This window comes from Cyprinus carpio, chromosome A1 (assembly GCF_018340385.1).
Source record: "Cyprinus carpio isolate SPL01 chromosome A1, ASM1834038v1, whole genome shotgun sequence".
Lineage (NCBI taxonomy): Eukaryota > Metazoa > Chordata > Actinopteri > Cypriniformes > Cyprinidae > Cyprinus > Cyprinus carpio.
Window position 1 is genome coordinate 19,861,115 of NC_056572.1, and position 17,526 is coordinate 19,878,640.

The following is a 17,526-nucleotide window of genomic DNA, read 5'->3' on the forward strand; positions in this document are numbered from 1 at the left end:
AATGATTGAGTCTGATTGCAGGTCCGAGTTTTTACTGGGAAAAATACATTGTTAAACTTAAAGTGAAAAAAAAAAAAGTGGTGACCTTCAATTGTTATCTTAAACAGCTTTTTTTCTGTCTGATTTAACCCATAAAATGTACTTTTGTTGGCATAAGTTAATGCATATAGGTTTGTTCTATCATGTTAAAGGGATACTCCATCCCAAAATGAAAATTTTGTCATTATTCACTTACCCCCATGTGGTTCCAAACCCATAAAGGCTTCGTTCGTCTTCGGAACATAATTTAAGATATTCTGGATGAAAACCGGGAGGCTTGAGACTGTCCCAAAGACTGCCAAATAAATAACAGTGTCAAGGTCCAGGAAAGAAAAGCATCGTCAGAATAGTCCATCTGCCATCAGTGATTCAACTGTAACGTTATGATACTTTTTGTTCACGAAGAAAACAAAAAGAATGATTTATTCAACAATTCCTCTCCTCTGTGTCTCTCCAAATCAGCGTAGCACCATTTTGGCAAATCTGAGCTGTACGCAGGCAGTGTTCGCTCTTCTGTATCAGCTGCGCCACAAGGATATGTTTTTTACGTGTATTTACGATTTGGTTTGAAAGCAAAGAGTGCATCGGTGCTCAGAATTGCCAAAATGACGCTACGCTGATTTGGAGAGACACAGAGGAGAGGAATTGTTGAATAAAGTCGTTATTTTTGTTTTCTTTGTGTACAAAAAGTATTCTCATCGCTTCATAACGTCACGGTTGAATCACTGATGGTAGATGGACTATTCTGATGATGCTTTTCATACTTTCCTGGACCTTGACACTGTTATTTATTTGGCAGTCTATGGGACAGTCTCAAGCCTTCCTGTTTTTATCCAAAATATCTTAAATTTTGTTCTATAGACGAACAAAGTGTTTACAGGTTTGGAACAACATGTTGGTAAGTGATTAATGACAAAATTTTCATTTTGCGGTTGAGTAACCCTTTAAATAATATTTTTGACTTAAAACCAGTCAGACTTGAATAAAACACTTAAATCATGATAACATTTTTAGGTTACCATTTTTTTTTTAATTATGTCAAATGCACTGTTAATAATACAGGTGTGTTGTAACAGATTACTTAAAGTTCATCATAATTTGTCTTTTCAGCATCTGTGATAATAGCATAAAGACAGAACACAGTGTTACCCACACACAGAGAAACAAACAAACACCATCAGGATTTACAATGAGATGTACTAATTAAATGTGTGTGTGTGTGTGTGTGTGTGTGTGTGTGTGTGTGTGTGTGTGTGTGTGTGTGTGTGTGTGTACATAAAAATATTCTAATGTAAAAGCAGGCCCATATGTAAATATGCATTTATTTGTAACTACAATATATTTGATACCTCTCTCGAAAATCAGTCCAGAGAAGAAGCAAGATCGCTGTCAACGATAAGGAATGTTTTTGTCATCCACAATCTGCTATTGTCACATTTAGTGCATTTGCCTTTTGTCAAACTGCTACCAAAATACTGAAGAAAACGGAATTTTATACTTTAAACATTATTTTACAGTAAAATTGAATTAACTGTCTTTTAAAGAACAATATAATTTTACCGTAAGGTAACTTACAGTTAATCAGTGTTTTTTTCAAAAAATTTTTTTTTTTTTTTTTTTTTACAGTGCACTGTAAGTTTTGCCAGATATGTCATTAATGAGGTAATGTCTAAATTACCTAGTTTTATTCAGGCCAATAATATGATTTAATATCACTAAACAACCTGAATACAACATGAACCTATCAAAAAAAAAGAAGAGTATGGATTTTTCCTGTAGGGTAAAGGATTGCCCAAGCCGTGCAAAGTATAATAAATTCCTCTACAAGTTAAGACAATTGAGGTAAATACACAGAATAGATAGAGGCATTTGTCTTGCATAAACACTAACCGTCCCTGGCAGACTGGCCTGTTTCTTTCACTGCCTGTGAGCCATTTCTCCTTCACATGTGAAGGAGAAAATCAACTTGGAAGATCTCAGCATTTCTGCTATACGTGCCAAGAAGCTCCCTTTGCTCTTTATGCTCAGAAAGATAAAACATAAATTTGTTATTTAAACATTTCATGGGAATTGTCCCTTGGGTTTCAGAAATTTCATTGGTTATTTATCTTAACAAAAAGCAGAGGCGTTTTAAATAAATTCATAAATTTAAATATCCCATGAGATTCTTGAGCTAACTGGCTTCAGGATACTACTGGCTTTCATTAACATAACACTGAAAATAAAAAATGCATTGAACAGCATTCAACAAAGTAACTAAAATAGCAATATATCGTATTTACAGTATCTACTATCATTTTGTTGAGACAATATTGTTTCACATAGTTTGTTGTGTTTTATTAACTAGTTTCATAGTTTAAACCTTAAAGGAATAGGTCACCCAAAAATGAAACTTTGACAAAAATGTACTCACCCTCATCCAAGATTGTAGATTATTATTATTTATTTATTTTTTGTGACCACTTGCTCACCAAATGGATACTCTGCAGTGAACGGGTGCCATCAGAATGAGTCTAAACAGCTGATAAAAACATCACAGTACACACAAGTAATCCACATGACATACTGTGATTTGTGAAAAGAAAATAACTTATGACGTGAAAAGCTGCATGTTTGTAAAAAGCAAATCCATCAATAATGTGTTTAAACTTCAAATTGTTGCTTCTGACCAAAATATCCAGAGTAACAGAGTCCTCTATCCTGATTTTCATGCTGTTCTCGTCTGAATCAGGAGAGAAACATGCACAGATCAAGTACCGTTTACAAGTAAAAACAGTCCAGAAAAGTTCTAAACAAATATGTTGGTGGATTTTGATGATGGATTTATCTCTTAAAAACATGCAGCTTTCCATTTAACAAGACATTTATCGATCGACTGGAGTCATTTAGATTATTTGTTGATTATTGTGATGTTTTCTGCCTTATCCCCTGACTCAAAGTAGGTCTGTCTTGCTCTAAATAACAGAAACTCCATCTTTTGAGACAAAATGTTATTATATCTATATTTTAGTTGCGTTAATTCCCTGAGGCCACTAGGTGTCGTATGACGTTTCATCTTTGTTTCAGCTTTTTTTATATTATTTTCCAATTCCGAAATTTCATTTTCCTTAAGCTTTTTGTAAAAGCTCGCGTATTGAATTATACGCCCTCTAATAACTGCCTTAAGTGCATCCCATGCCAGACCAACTGAGGACACAGATGCCCAATTAGTATCTACGTAATTATTAATTTCTGTTTTTAACATTTGTTTAAATGCTGGAATTTGTAAAAGGGACTTGTTCAAACGCCATCTGAATGTTTTTTTCCTCTCAATATAAGGTTTCATCTGCAAACCCACCCAAGCATGGTCTGAAACTAAGATGTTTCCTATGTTACATGTAATTACAGATGGGATAAGTGATCTTGACAGAAGAAAAAAATCAATTCTAGAAAAAATATTATGTGCATTTGAAAAAAAAGTATAATCTCTCCCTTGTGGATTCAGGAGTCTCCAAATATCAGTAAGGCCTAAATATTTACACATCCTTTGTAGCACCATTCTAGCTTTAGGTGTAGTACAAACTTTTGAGCCACTATGATCAAGAACAGGGTCCATTAATAAATTAAAGTCTCCACCCAGAACAATCTCGTAGTGGTTCCTAGTTGCTTGCATCTTAGATTCCAAATCTATAAAAAAATTGTGATCATCAAGATTGGGTGCGTAAACATTTGCCAACAGTATATTTTGGCCCTGGATTTCAGCCCAGACCATAATAACTCTTCCTATTGTATCATTCATTTGTTTAACCAATCTAAATTGTAGATGTTTTTTAACTAAAATCATTACCCCCCTACTACTACTTGACCCTTCACTGCAGAACACAAATCCTCCGACTGCCCTGCCCAGTTTCTCAGCTTCCTGGTTAGCAAGATGTGTTTCTTGTAAAAATATAATATCAAATCTGTTCCGCCTAAGTACAGACACCACCTTCCTCCTTTTAATATGATGCCCCAACCCATTCACGTTCCAAGTACAAAAAGATAATTTGTCTAAATCAGAAAGTGACATTCTTCATAAACAGTAACAAATATAGCCAAGCCCAGTTTCTCTGAAACATAACTAAGCAATAATATGACCTTGAAGCCCCAAACAACCCATAGAAAAGAAAAAGAAAAGGTGCGCTGAACCTGAACAGTGCGCTTAACCTTATCTAAAGTCCATCTCACAATGATCCAGAGGTCCGTGGCTCTTGATCAGGAGGTACTCCGTGTAGAGTCTGCTTCTACAATAACTTATCCAATGAAAGACAATAAACTCCCATCAGCGGTGGTGAGGACGAGAAAAAAAAATAAATAAAAAAATAATATAATAAAAATAAAAAAATAAATAAATAAAAAAAATAAATAAATAAATAAAATCGCCGTAAACATGCAAGATACATGCCTTGCAAGCCTCTGTTCAAAATGAGGGGGGGGGGGGAATTGAAAAAAAAAAATAAAAAAATAAAAAAAATAAAATAAAAAAAAAAAAATAAAAAGAGGGATAAGGAAAAGGCAGTGACAACGTTTACTCCATTTTTTCAATGAAAGCCATAGCCTGTCGCGGGCATGTGAAAGTCTTGCGGCCGTCTCTTGCTTCGATTCTCAGTTTAGCAGGATACAGAAGCGCGAAGCTCACCTTTTTCGTGTGGAGAATTTTTTTACACTCCTTAAAACGCTCTCTCTTCAGCTGAGTAGATCTGGCGAAGTCCGGGAAGACCATTATATTGTTGTTTTCCCAGCTTAGACTACCTTTATTCCTGGCTGCACGAAGCACAAAGTCCCTGTCGGCAGAACGTAGAAATCTTGCCAGAATAGGCCGGGGTTTGTCAGTCGAGTTGGGACGTTGACTGGGGGATCTGTGCGCGCGTTCTATCTCTAATTGCCGGTCCGACCGATCAATCAGAGGCGGAATAATGCCGTCCAGAAACTTCACCATATCCTGGCCTTCTTTGCCTTCCGGAATTCCGACGATACGAATATTGTTGCGTCTGCTGCGATTTTCCATATCTTCAATTTTGTCCCATAACTGATCCAGCTCGACTTTACTGGCAGGTGGATTAGCTTTTAGTTCTTTCTCGGATCCTTCCAAAAACTCCACTCGTTTTTCCACCTCGTCCAGCCTTGTGATGAGAGCGGATAATTTAGCCTCCATCGACGCGGTAGTTTTCCGTATCTCCGTAATACCATCCATGTCACCGGATATTTTTGTCAGGATCGTGTAAATATTGGCGATGTCGTGTTTCTCAGCAAGAGACTCCGAGACCGTTTCAGGCTCGGCTGGGCCTCGGCCATCTTGATCCTGAGACGCATCGGGCGCGTGTGAACCTAAGTGTTTTTTAATGTCCCCACAGGCCGAGGATTTCGAGTTTTTTGACATTATCTTGTTCAAATAACACTTAGACGCCCAAATCACAAAAACTTTCATCGGAACAAAGTGAATGATAGGATAAATTAAGCAGATTGAAGCGGAGCTCGCTGTTACTCAGCCTCCTTTCGCATCGTGTCACGTGACTCCTCTATTGTGATGTTTTATCCACTATTTGTACTCTGATTTTTCTAATGTTTTATCCACTATTTGGATTTTAATTCTGACAGCACCCAAATTTCTCCACAACTGTTCCCATGAAGACAAATAAATCCATCTACATTTTGGATGACCTGTAGGTGCATTGGTACTTTTTCAGCAAATTCTGCTTATTGTCATTAATCATGAAAACAGAAAGACTTAGCAAGATTTTAAAATATGGTCAAAATCTTCTTACAACATCTAATTGAATTGTCTCTTTATATGAAACATTGTCTCACTGTCTAGGTCATATTCAAATGCACATACACAGCAACTAATAGCTCTAGCAGATTTCACTAGAAAGATCAGTAGAGGCATCGTAATGAATGGTGCGTGTTCTATAGGAGTTGCAGTGGCACACGGCCTATTCCACATTCCTGTGAAGATAAGCCATGGAGACAGAAGAAGGTAAACCAGGGATAAAGAGCCATGCAAAGACCAAACCAAGGCTAAGGGAGTCAGTCATGTGTGAACCCAGGGCTCTGTGTGACTGGCTGTTATTAGCAGAATGAGAAGTTCCAAAATGATTAAAAAAGAGGGAGAGCATTTTATGACTGAATGGAGAATAGTATGATAAACACAATGATAATTTTTGAATGCAAGCAGTCATTTAGCAGATCTATGCATCTTCTCTTGTGAGTTTTGTACACTAAGCTCTCTGATTACCAGACTAGATCACCACCCTTTGCATGAAAAGTCTAATTAACTGTATTTATAACCGTTTTATTTATGTTCGTTAATTTCTCCTTTGTGCTGGTGATGAATGGGGGAAGATAGTAGTAGACACACTCCCATTAAGAACAGTCTGCTTTATCTAACTTGTAACATATTTAAATATTAGCTAGGCATGTACTGATTTAATATAATATTAAATGAAGTACATACAGCCACAATTTAGTTGTTATACCACAAAATTATGAAAGATTACATCTGATTTTCGCAGATGATATAAAAATCATCTGATATCATTTTTAATAATTAATTAAAAAATAAAAATAATAATTAAAAAATAATACTTATAAATAGCTCCTTTATGGATTGAATTGTTGTTATTATTATTATTATTATTATTAAATAAAGTCTTAATATTCAGTAAAACTTATCAATTTCACTGTAATTGACATTATTGAATAACACATATTTGAACTGACCTGAATAATGACACTGTACTGTAGAGTTGCTTTATAGTTGAAACTGAAGTTGTAATTATAACTGAATTTAATGCTGTTTTTCCTGTTTATTGTTGTTGTTGTTGTTGTTAATATTCATGAATGTCATGAATTATAAAAAGTGATAAATTAAACAATATATATAATATATATATATATATATATATATATATATATATATATATATATATATATATTTATATATATATTAGAGGTTTTAAATCTGGTTGTTAATGAAAAATCTGTGGATGCAATAATTCGTTTAGATTGTGGTTAAAACAAATGTTCTTATTATAAAGAAATGGGACAGAAGACGTCACTGGTGTTTTGTATATATATATATATATATATATATATATATATATATATATATATAATATATATAATCTCAAGACTGTTCTGATGGAATAAATCTCAAAAATTGGATAAGATTTAGGATTAATTTAGGATAAGATGAAAAATAACAATTATGAGAGCATAACCATTACATAAATGTGTTGCGATTTAATGAGATGTATAGTTCACATTAAGAACATTTTAGGTACTTAGGGAGGGTGTCGATGAATACATTTGCCATTTAGTACATTAAAGGAGGTTGTGTTGTGTTAAAGCTCTTTTTCTGTAAGTTGCAAACACTCAAAAGCATTTTCTGTCTTTGCTAATTATTTATGCGACAAGTGTAACTCTGAAACAATAAAGACATACAGGCTTTAGTTATTGCAGCTTGTAAGAGTATCCCAGCTCATATGTAAAGAGGAACCCAGCTGTGAGCACTGATGTGCAGACAGGTTTCTTTGACAAGCTGAGCGGTGAAGAAGAGAGATGCATTCAGCTGGAAAAGGTACTTAGAAGATCTCAGATCTGACCAAGTAGCTGTGCTACACTCATAGATGTCTACTGAACATTTGAGCACAAACATATGTACACACTGGCATACTGTATGTACACACAAACACACATTTTTAGAACTACAAAGACACAAAAATACAAAAGAGTCTCTGGATTTAATGGTCCGGATTTAATGCTCAGGAACTATTGGCTGATGGTATTTTCTTCCTCTGGAGTCTTATAAGAAAACGCTTAAGATCATTCATGTGACTGACAGAATCTTAGAGTTCTGTAGAAATGGTGTTCTCTTTCAGCTTAATGAAACGCACTTCTCTAAGAAGTGACAAATGGACCTGGATGTCTCTCCATGTCTGCTTTTTGTAGAATCATACATAAAAGTAGAGTGGCACTCCGTATAATGGTTTAGTATTAAAACGACTTCTTTCATTTGTAGACACCATGAGATACAACATGAGAAGTTGATCATGTTTACATACAAATCAGGTCCATATTTGGTTAATCCTTTAGTCTAAAATGTTTATAGATGTTCTTTTCCTGCACTATACTGTATATATATATATATATATATATATATATATATATATATATATATATATATATATATACATATAAAAAGTCAATTGTCAGTTCAACACAACCAGATGCATTTATATTTTTAGGTTCTCTCAGCTTTATGTGATCTTAAAAAACAAAAGATATCTGGGAGTTTTTTATCTGATTCAGCTGACTCAACTGCATGGTAGACCTTACTTTGAGTACGAAAAAATATGTCAATGATCTGTCAAAAATTTTCCTACATGTCTACTGCCACATCTTCATGTCTGCTTTTGGCATGGAGGAATGGGACTTTTCAGTTTCAGGTGACAGCATCAGTTTGTACACTTCAGTCGGTCACACAGAAGATTGAAGTTGCTGATTGGCCATCAAATAACAGGATCAAACAAGAAATCAGAGAGTACCTGGATGACTTACTACCTGCAATTTTGAGTTATGCATATGAAGGACACTTTTCTATCCCATGAGGCCTTGGGAGAGGATTCATAATTGGATGGAAGCAGCACCAGTCATACTGTAAGTCACATGAAAATGCCAGCATGGTGAATGTAGCATGTCTGGTTTGCATTTATAGAACAGGGATTCTCTTCTCCTGGAGAGCTAACTTCCTGCCGATTCAGTGCCAACCCTTCTCAAACACACCTGCCTGTAATTTTCAAGTTCCCTGAACTCCTTAATTAGCTTGTTCGTGTATAGGTTTGACAGTATGTGGATTTGCAATAGTAATAGTACTGTTATAGTAATATTACTGTTTTTTTTACAGTGTGCTATTCACTTTGAGAAAGACTTGCTTCTCATGCTGCATTTCATTCTGAACAGTAAAACACTGTGAATTCTCATTTAGGTCCTTGACATAAAAGAGTACAATGCATTACAGAATGTAGGCCATGATGTTTTTTTTCATTTGTTTAATTAGTAACATTTTTGATGGTTTATATGGTTGCCAGTGTAAAATAAATTTAGTCTTCTCCTTTTAAGTTTACCTTTAACAACTATCTGGATATAACAACACACAGGATTACCTTTATTCACAGATGTTCTGTTGCAGTGTTTATGTTCAGTTTATTTTCTACATACAGTGTTTACATGAGCCTAAATGATTTTGTTAGCTATTTAAGTCTAGTATTTAATTGAGTTATGATCATGTTCACTTGCAAACTAGCAATAAATGCTAACAATTATAATTTTGATGTGATGACTGCATTTTATAAAATTTTCAAGGAGTGCTTCTGAAAAATAAAATTATTGGGCCCTGATATGGACAGATACTGACTTATCTTGCTGATGGAATAAAAAATATTGTTTGCTATTTGCACTACATTAACATTTTTCTTGTGAAACACTTTCTATTATGCATTGTATCATACAAGATATACAGTATGCTGCACAAACATCAATATCTTATTAACTTGTGAAGAGCCTTGAACCAGATTTTTAAGCAAGCATGTCTCCCTTTTAAAGGATCAATGGGTTTGCCTGCTTCAGACTTTGGTTGAAATTATAATGCATTTGCTCTTTCTTTTTTTTTCTTTCTTTCTGTCTATCCTTCCCTCTGTTGCATTTTTCTGACTCACACTTAATTATAAACACACAAACACACACACACCTTATTCCTTCTGTTCCTCTAGGGACATTGGAAGGCCAATTAGTGCTGCTTGTATCACTGGTCCTGTGTGAAAAACTGGCCCTGCTCAGTTAACAACCTACCAGAGAATTCTTAATGAATTATACAGCTCTCTTCGTTCAGCCAGATAAAATTATATCTGATTCCCTTGGGTGTTTCTCTGTTCTACATAACATTTAATGAGTTATTCTGTCTTGATGAGTTTCAATTGGAAATGTATGTTTCCGCCCCCTCTCTTATGTTGTTTTGTCTTGCAGTGAATTGAGATAATGATGTTGACATTTGCCATGCCATAAGACATGTTTTGTTGCATGCCCCCGCAGTAAATCTATATTATAAACTTTTGTTTTATGCCTAAAAGGAATAGTTTACCCAGAAATGAAAATTTGCTGAAGATCTACTCATCCTCAGGCCATCCAAGATGAAGATGAGATTTGGAGAAATTTTGCATCACATCAATTGCTGCCTCTGCAGTGAATGGGTGCCGTCAGAATGAGAGTCCAAACAGCTGATAAAAAACATCACAATTCAATTCAATTCAATTCAATTCAATTCAATTCAATTCAATTTTATTTGTATAGCGCTTTTTACAATACAAATCATTGCAAAGCAACTTTACAGAAAATTAAGTTTCTACAATATTTAGTAGTAGCTTATCAGTGATGACTGTCAGTTTATGCGCATACGGCAGAAATGTTCAGAAAAATCAATAAAAGACGTAAACAAACAGACGATTAACACTATTAACAGCAATTATGCAATCAAACTTGTAGCAAAATGTGGTAGTTCTGTATGTTGTCTCTGGGTTAGCAGAGTTAGCTGAGGTCCTCTGAGGGGTTGACATCATCTCTTCTCAGGTGTTATGGATCCAAGTCTACAAGTAATCCACATGACTCCAGTCGATCAATTGATGTCTTGTGAAGTAAAAATCTGCATGTTTGTAAGAAACAAATCCATCATTAAGACGCTTTAACTTTAAACTGTTGCTTCATTCACTGCATAGAATCCCTTGGTTAGCATTTAATGCTAAACTTGTTCCCACAAAGACACAAACTCATCTACTTCATGGATGGCCCGACGGTGAGTACATTTACAACAAATTTTCATTTGTGCATTACCATGATCATTTTTGCTTTATATTGAGAGCTTTATTATGAATATCATTTTCTTTATAAATCGAACACATACAGTGAGGTTCAATAGACTAGAGAAAAAAGCTTCTTTTCCATTTTGTCTAATTACAAATTATATATACATTATATAAACATTTTGACTGAAAAGGCAAAAAACTGAGAAATTAACATGAATTCCTGTAATTTTGAGCATTTGATATGTTCCCTTTTTGGAAATATTCGAGCAAGCATGTTTATGGAATCAAGGATATCTGATCTGTTGTGACCTTTTAACATGGTCAGTGTCACAAATTTGCGACCTATAAATACTGCAGAATCATTCATACATACATATATACATACATACAGTATATATATATATATATATATATATATATATATATATATATATATATATATATATATATATATATATATATATATATATATATATATATTATATTATGGTGATAATATGTCACTCACTCACTATAGCTGTAATGGCTCATTGTTTTCTATCTCTAATTGACACTGCTTTTATTGAATAGCCCTTTGACTCTGAGCCACTCTTTCTCCCACAGTTCCGTCTGCTCGCCTCTATTTTTATCACTCTGTCCTCTGATCAGTGTTTCTGCCTCACTCATCTCTCTTCTTTCTTTAATGCTGCTCTCACTTTTAGATCTCAGACTCATTTCAGGCTTTTCAGATTACACCTCGCATGGCCAGTCATCACCTTATTATACTGCAGTCGAGCTAAAGGGCCACTTTCTTCCACTGAGATGAACAGTCCCTGTTCTGTCAGGTGATCTACAGGTTTTGGCGAATTCTTTTGAGACTCTGAACTGAATCATAAATAATAGATTGACTCAGCTGGCTTGATCTAGAGACAGCCAGTGAGAATAAACTTGGATGTGAATCATGAATTATGGCCAGGCTATTGGCGTGTATGTCTGTCTCTCACAACAGAGCTATTCTCAATTTCAATTTCCAATGTACAGTACCACTGACAGATTCACCTTCTCTTACTGCTGCAATGATGGCTACATCTGAAACCTGATCTTCTCTCTTGAGTGTCTAATGTGCAAAAATCTTAGGTGCATGTGGAGTGCAGAGCGATATGTAACAGCAGACTGAAACACTTCAAATTATCTCTCTTTAATTATGTTAAGCTGGATTTCTGAACAGGTTGATGGTGTTCTTAACAAACGCTAACCATAACCCTGCCAGTTAAAATTAGCTTTTCAAATAATAATAATAAAAAAAACTGCCTTGTGGTTGATATGGGTGGCTTTAACGATCTTGCATTTGAAAACTCCTGCATACATTCATATTTTAAGACAATTAATCTAATTTATGCTGTAAAAGTTATGAAAATCGCTGAGAGCGAGAGAAAGAGGGAAAAAGAGAAAGAAATATAAAATTGTTCAGTGGTTCTAACTACAACCAAAATTGCTTTGTAGGCATCATGTCATACGATTTCTGAACTTTCAAGTAGAAAATTCCCAATGTAGCATTATGCTAGACATTTGTTGGTGGTATTGACGAGACATTTGATCAAAGATCAACAAATTTGATCTGTGTTGATCAAGATGAGTCACCAATTTTTTGACTGGAAGAGAAAGTCTATACATTTTAGGGATGCACAATAAATATCGGCATGATATTTAATCCGCATCTCGTCAGTAAAGCCGGTTCTGTAATCAGCGGTAAATCTCTACACGTGCATGCTTTCATGTGGATCAGCATTTACTACACAGAGCCATTGTTCACTGACAAGCTGCGCTAAACATATTTTGCATATATTACAGAACCGGCTTTACTGACAAGATGCGCATTAATATCGTGCCGATATTTATCGTGCATAATACATTTTAAATGTGTACACAGCATACTGTATCCCATACAGAAATGTAATAAATGACATACATTTATAAAGAGTGATATTGCCATAGTTAGCTATAAAGCTACAGTATATATAATTTTCACATTGTGCATTCTCTCTGTAGATTAAGTTTATAACATATACAAAGTCCCCATAGTAAAACTTTTATATTTATATGTGTTAATATTATCTAGATTAGGATTTTTAGCAACCATATATGCCAACAATATATTTCTATATGCAATTATTGAAACAACACTTAATTTATGCAATATGTGTGTAATGTGCATAAACTGGTATTCCCATTCTATACAATGTATCTGTACATTGTATCTAATTTGCATATTAATGTGTTGAAAAAAGAAGTGTAATAATGGGAGTAATAACTTGGCAACATTTATTGAGAATATCTCATGTTTCATAGGAATATTGATCTATAATTTCTTTCCCTGTTCTCTTGTTGTGTCTCCCCAAAATGCCTGATTATGCTGTGATTATGCCTGACATGCTGTATGTCCTGGTGTCCTCTACAGAAGTCATGTATGAAAATGATTGTAACAAAAAGTCATATCCTGATTTGTACACACACACACACACACACACACACACACACACACACACACACACACACACACACACACACACATTCTGTATGTTTATATATGTTTTTGCACAAGTTTTGTGTATTTACTATAATTTCAACATATATTGGCAGGTTTTTTAGATTAGTTCTTCAGTGGTTCTTTGGGTGGTTAATGTGCTATATAGCACCACTGACAAACAAATAACCCTGTATAGTGCTTTAAAGGTTCTCTAACTCTGTCTTAGTTTCTTAGTTTAGTTAGGCAAAGGATCGAATAACAACATAAAAATACAGTGTATATCCTAAGGATAACGTGGTTCTTAACCTTTTTGCACCCAAGGCTCCCCATAAGGAAATATTCCAAGTCCCCACACAAGACTTTTTGACCTCAGAAAAGCATAAAAAGGATGTAAATCAGCCATTTTAATGAATTCCCATTCATAGCATATGAGAGTGAAGTAACATATCTGAAATCTAAGGAGGAGAATGGGGTTCCTCTTATGGTTCGACATACTGTACTGTAGCATCATTTGACAAAGTTGCTGTATAGCACTTAAAGTGGTTCCCCTATGAATACAAGCCAATTAACCACTTTTAGTGCTATTTAGCACCATTTTTTGTTTATAGTGTCTATAAAATAGTTCCAATGTCTATCAGCTTTCATAAGTTTTTACTTCATATGTAATGTATGTACATATATTACATTTGTGTATTGAACAAAAAGCACCAAAACTAACACTACCAGTATTAGTTTGCATCATTGTCTGATTGGATGCATAAAATAGATATTTCCTACCTTTTCAAGCGTGTCTTATTAGATCATTTATAAATCCAACTCACGCAAGCATGCAGATCTTACCAAATACAGCACATTTTCCTTCATCCATGCATATCTATTTCACAAAAGTTTACCCATCCTCTTCCTGCACAAACATATCGACAGCTGATGTTTGCTCTTCTTTTGCACAAACATCCTCAAGAATACTTCAGTCCTGTGTATGGCGTCTTTAAAGTAAAACTAAAATAAGAAATTAAAACAGTTTTTTTTTCATTGCATTTATTAAATGAAGAGTCCTTATAGACTGCAATACAATCAACAATGCAATCGCATAAAACAGAAATCTGGTTTTAAAGTGATTTTGGACCAGGTCTTATGTGTTTGGAAAGTATTTGGAGATGCTGGTTCTAAATATATGCATGATGGTGACCGCGGAACTGAGCCAGAAACACCACCCTGTCTTTGGATTCCTCTCCAGATCTTTTCTCAGCCAAACACAGAGCCGTGTAGCTGTGTAGGATCATCCATCTGTGACTAGCAATCAAATACTTCTCCTGCATGGAACCCTGAGAGCTGAAATATCTCTAAATGAGAAATAGTACTGTATCTCATTAACTTTACTACTCCAGACAACAAATGAACCTTTCTGATTGTTTAGCATTAATAATAGTGACTGCACCTGTTGGAATTTTATTTTCACACCTCTTCCACATTCCAGAAAGAAAGTGAAGAGAGCAGTAACAATGTAAGGTCTGTCATTACAAATGACACAGAAGCAGTGTCTTTTTTTTTTCCAGAGCAACGAAGTGACGAGGTTGACATTTGCCTGCTGTCTCTGGTGTATCTCTGCCAGCAGATGAAAAGAGGAAAAGGTCTCTCATTAACAAAGGATGGGTTAGTGTACCATATCTAGCTCGTGCATTATACGCCATGGTATAATTACCCCAGTTAGTTTTTTTTTCTTTTAAAGAACTGTCACTGCAATTTAGCTTGATGTGACAGTAAATCTAAACTGACCCAATCAATTTATAGGCCGAACCATCATTTAAATGGAGTAGGCTACATTGTGCCAATTAATGCGTTAAAAGCAACGTGAAAGAAAGCATTAGTGTATTGTTGTGCGGAACAGCTGGGAGTTGGCACTATGGTAGAAACTATGAATAGAATGGCATCTGATTTTTTATCCGAGTAGCCTACTAACCAATGAAGATTGTTAAATTGTAACAAAAAGCATACAAAATAATTCACAGTGGTACACTTTTTCAAATTAGGCAAACATTTTCAAAGTGTTCTCCCATAAAAACGGCGCCAGGTTTGATGAACCATTTAAAATCTTTCAGAAATATATAAACGCACGGGGGCAGCAACCCCCTGCAATGAGATCAAGGAGCCGCCCACTAGACTGAAAGAATACGCCTCGTAAATATATTTCTTGTGGGATTCTTTAAAAAAAAAAAAAAAAATTTATTGTAACTCTTCCAATATTAATATTAATATCAATATATTAAAAACAGTTTTTAATGTTTTGTTTTTAGTGTAAATTTTATTTTCTTTTTTTACTTTTCTTTTTAGCTATCTTTGTTCAACTTTGTTCCTCCTTCGCAACAACAACAACAATTAAATCCGTAAAATAACTATTTGTATCAAAGCAGGTGAGGTTTATATATAGGATATGACTCATATAAACTACACCAGTTTTAATGACTTATTGTAGCGTTTTTTTTTTTTAAATCAATATTCTGATTTCATCAAACTTAACGTCAACACAACATGTTCTTTCTTTCAGTTATTTGGAATTTCACACATGAATTAAGATGGTTTATTTTACTCATAATAACATGTAGGTTAGGCTAGCATATATATCAAGTTTTTAAAATTAAGATGCAGAATAACTTTTGATGAATAAGAGATGGCCCACTTTAGTTGAAAATATTTTTTTTCTGGAGTGCATGCCATGATCTCAAAATATTTATTGGCATATATCGTGCAAATAACGCATTATAATAACTTTATTCAAATTGAAATATTACAGTTGGACCTTAAAGTTAACAAAAATAATAAAGAAAATAAAATATATACATATAATTTTGTTATGATATAAAATAATATTTAAAACATATTATTTTGTTGCGTGGGAACATTAAATCCAACCTTCACCATAAAGACAGCAAAGCTGAAAAACGGAAGCGAAATTACGCTAGAACAAAGAAGGTAGTGGGGAAAAGTTTTTTTTTTCTTTTACTAAAAACAATGCAGAAAACTGTATAAAAATAACAATTATAGACAATGATATTGTACTATTTAAATTAAAATTAAAATTTGATCGTAAGTCTTACGATTTATAAACAGGAAGTGGAATGGTTACGTAAGCCGTTAGGTTCCGCCTCTTCCGACACTATCACGGACGTAAACTGCTGCTTCACAGCACTATGAATACAACTGATAAACATATAATATAAATGATATTACACTCGACAGCTAATCTATGACTGTATAATGGCTGAATCTCCGGACTGTCGCAGTCTTGTGTCTGCGTCCTCGCAGCTCAATTTAATGGAAATAGAGGCGGTAAGACTGAGATTGACTGCTTCAGTGTTTGTCTGTGGTTTTGTTGAAATTGGTTCGTTACAAGCTTCGTGTTGTTATTGACGACACTCTACTAACGCCGCGCCTGAGATCAGTGCGTTTCATATGTGCTCGTTTCTCATAGTCAGTCAGTGCGCTATTTGTGTAAGATGTTTTTGTAAATGTGAATGTTTTGTACATGTAAAGCCGTTATTTTTTTTGTGTATGGTAAGAAACGTGCAGTATTCACAGCGAAAAGCGTCACTGCAAACAGAGTGCTACTTTGATACATGTATGATTTCATATGAAGGACGTTTTTACCTTAGATTGATGATAAAGAGTTTGACATCCCTCAAGTGGACACTCCTCCGACCCTAGAGAGCATCCTGAATGAGGTCAGTATGTCAGGTATACACAATAGTAGTAAGAGTCATAAAAGCTATGAGATAACATAAATGGAAGTATGATTATAAGCTAAATGTTATAAACGAAATATTATCCTCTCATTCATTAAAATGGTTTGTAAAGAAAGTCATATGTAGGCATAATTTATATACTGTTGCTAAAATGTTTGTAGTCGGGTCAGTTTTAGGTCTCTTCTGATTACCAATGCATTTATTTGATCAAAAACACAGTTAAAACAGTAATATTATGAAATGTTATTGCAGTTTAAAAAATGTTTTCTGTTTGAATATGTTTTAAATGGTAATTTATTCCTGTGATGCAAAGCTGAATTTTCAGCATCATTACTCCAGTCTTCAGTGTCACACGATCCTTCAGAAA

General features: G+C 34.5%; 1 protein-coding gene across 3 annotated transcripts in view; it reads left to right on the plus strand.

The window, feature by feature from the left end:
- The first annotated feature begins 16,559 nt into the window (after nucleotides 1-16,559).
- Nucleotides 16,560-17,526, plus strand: part of LOC109054114 (vacuolar protein sorting-associated protein 8 homolog) — a 107,861-nt gene continuing 106,894 nt past the window's right edge. For all 3 annotated transcript variants that reach the window (XM_042756933.1, XM_042756948.1, XM_042756938.1), the window contains exons 1-2: nucleotides 16,560-16,746; nucleotides 17,070-17,138. In XM_042756933.1, coding sequence (XP_042612867.1) covers nucleotides 16,675-16,746; nucleotides 17,070-17,138 — 141 coding nt within the window. In that variant the 5' untranslated portion in view covers nucleotides 16,560-16,674. The remainder of the gene's footprint in view (nucleotides 16,747-17,069; nucleotides 17,139-17,526) is intronic.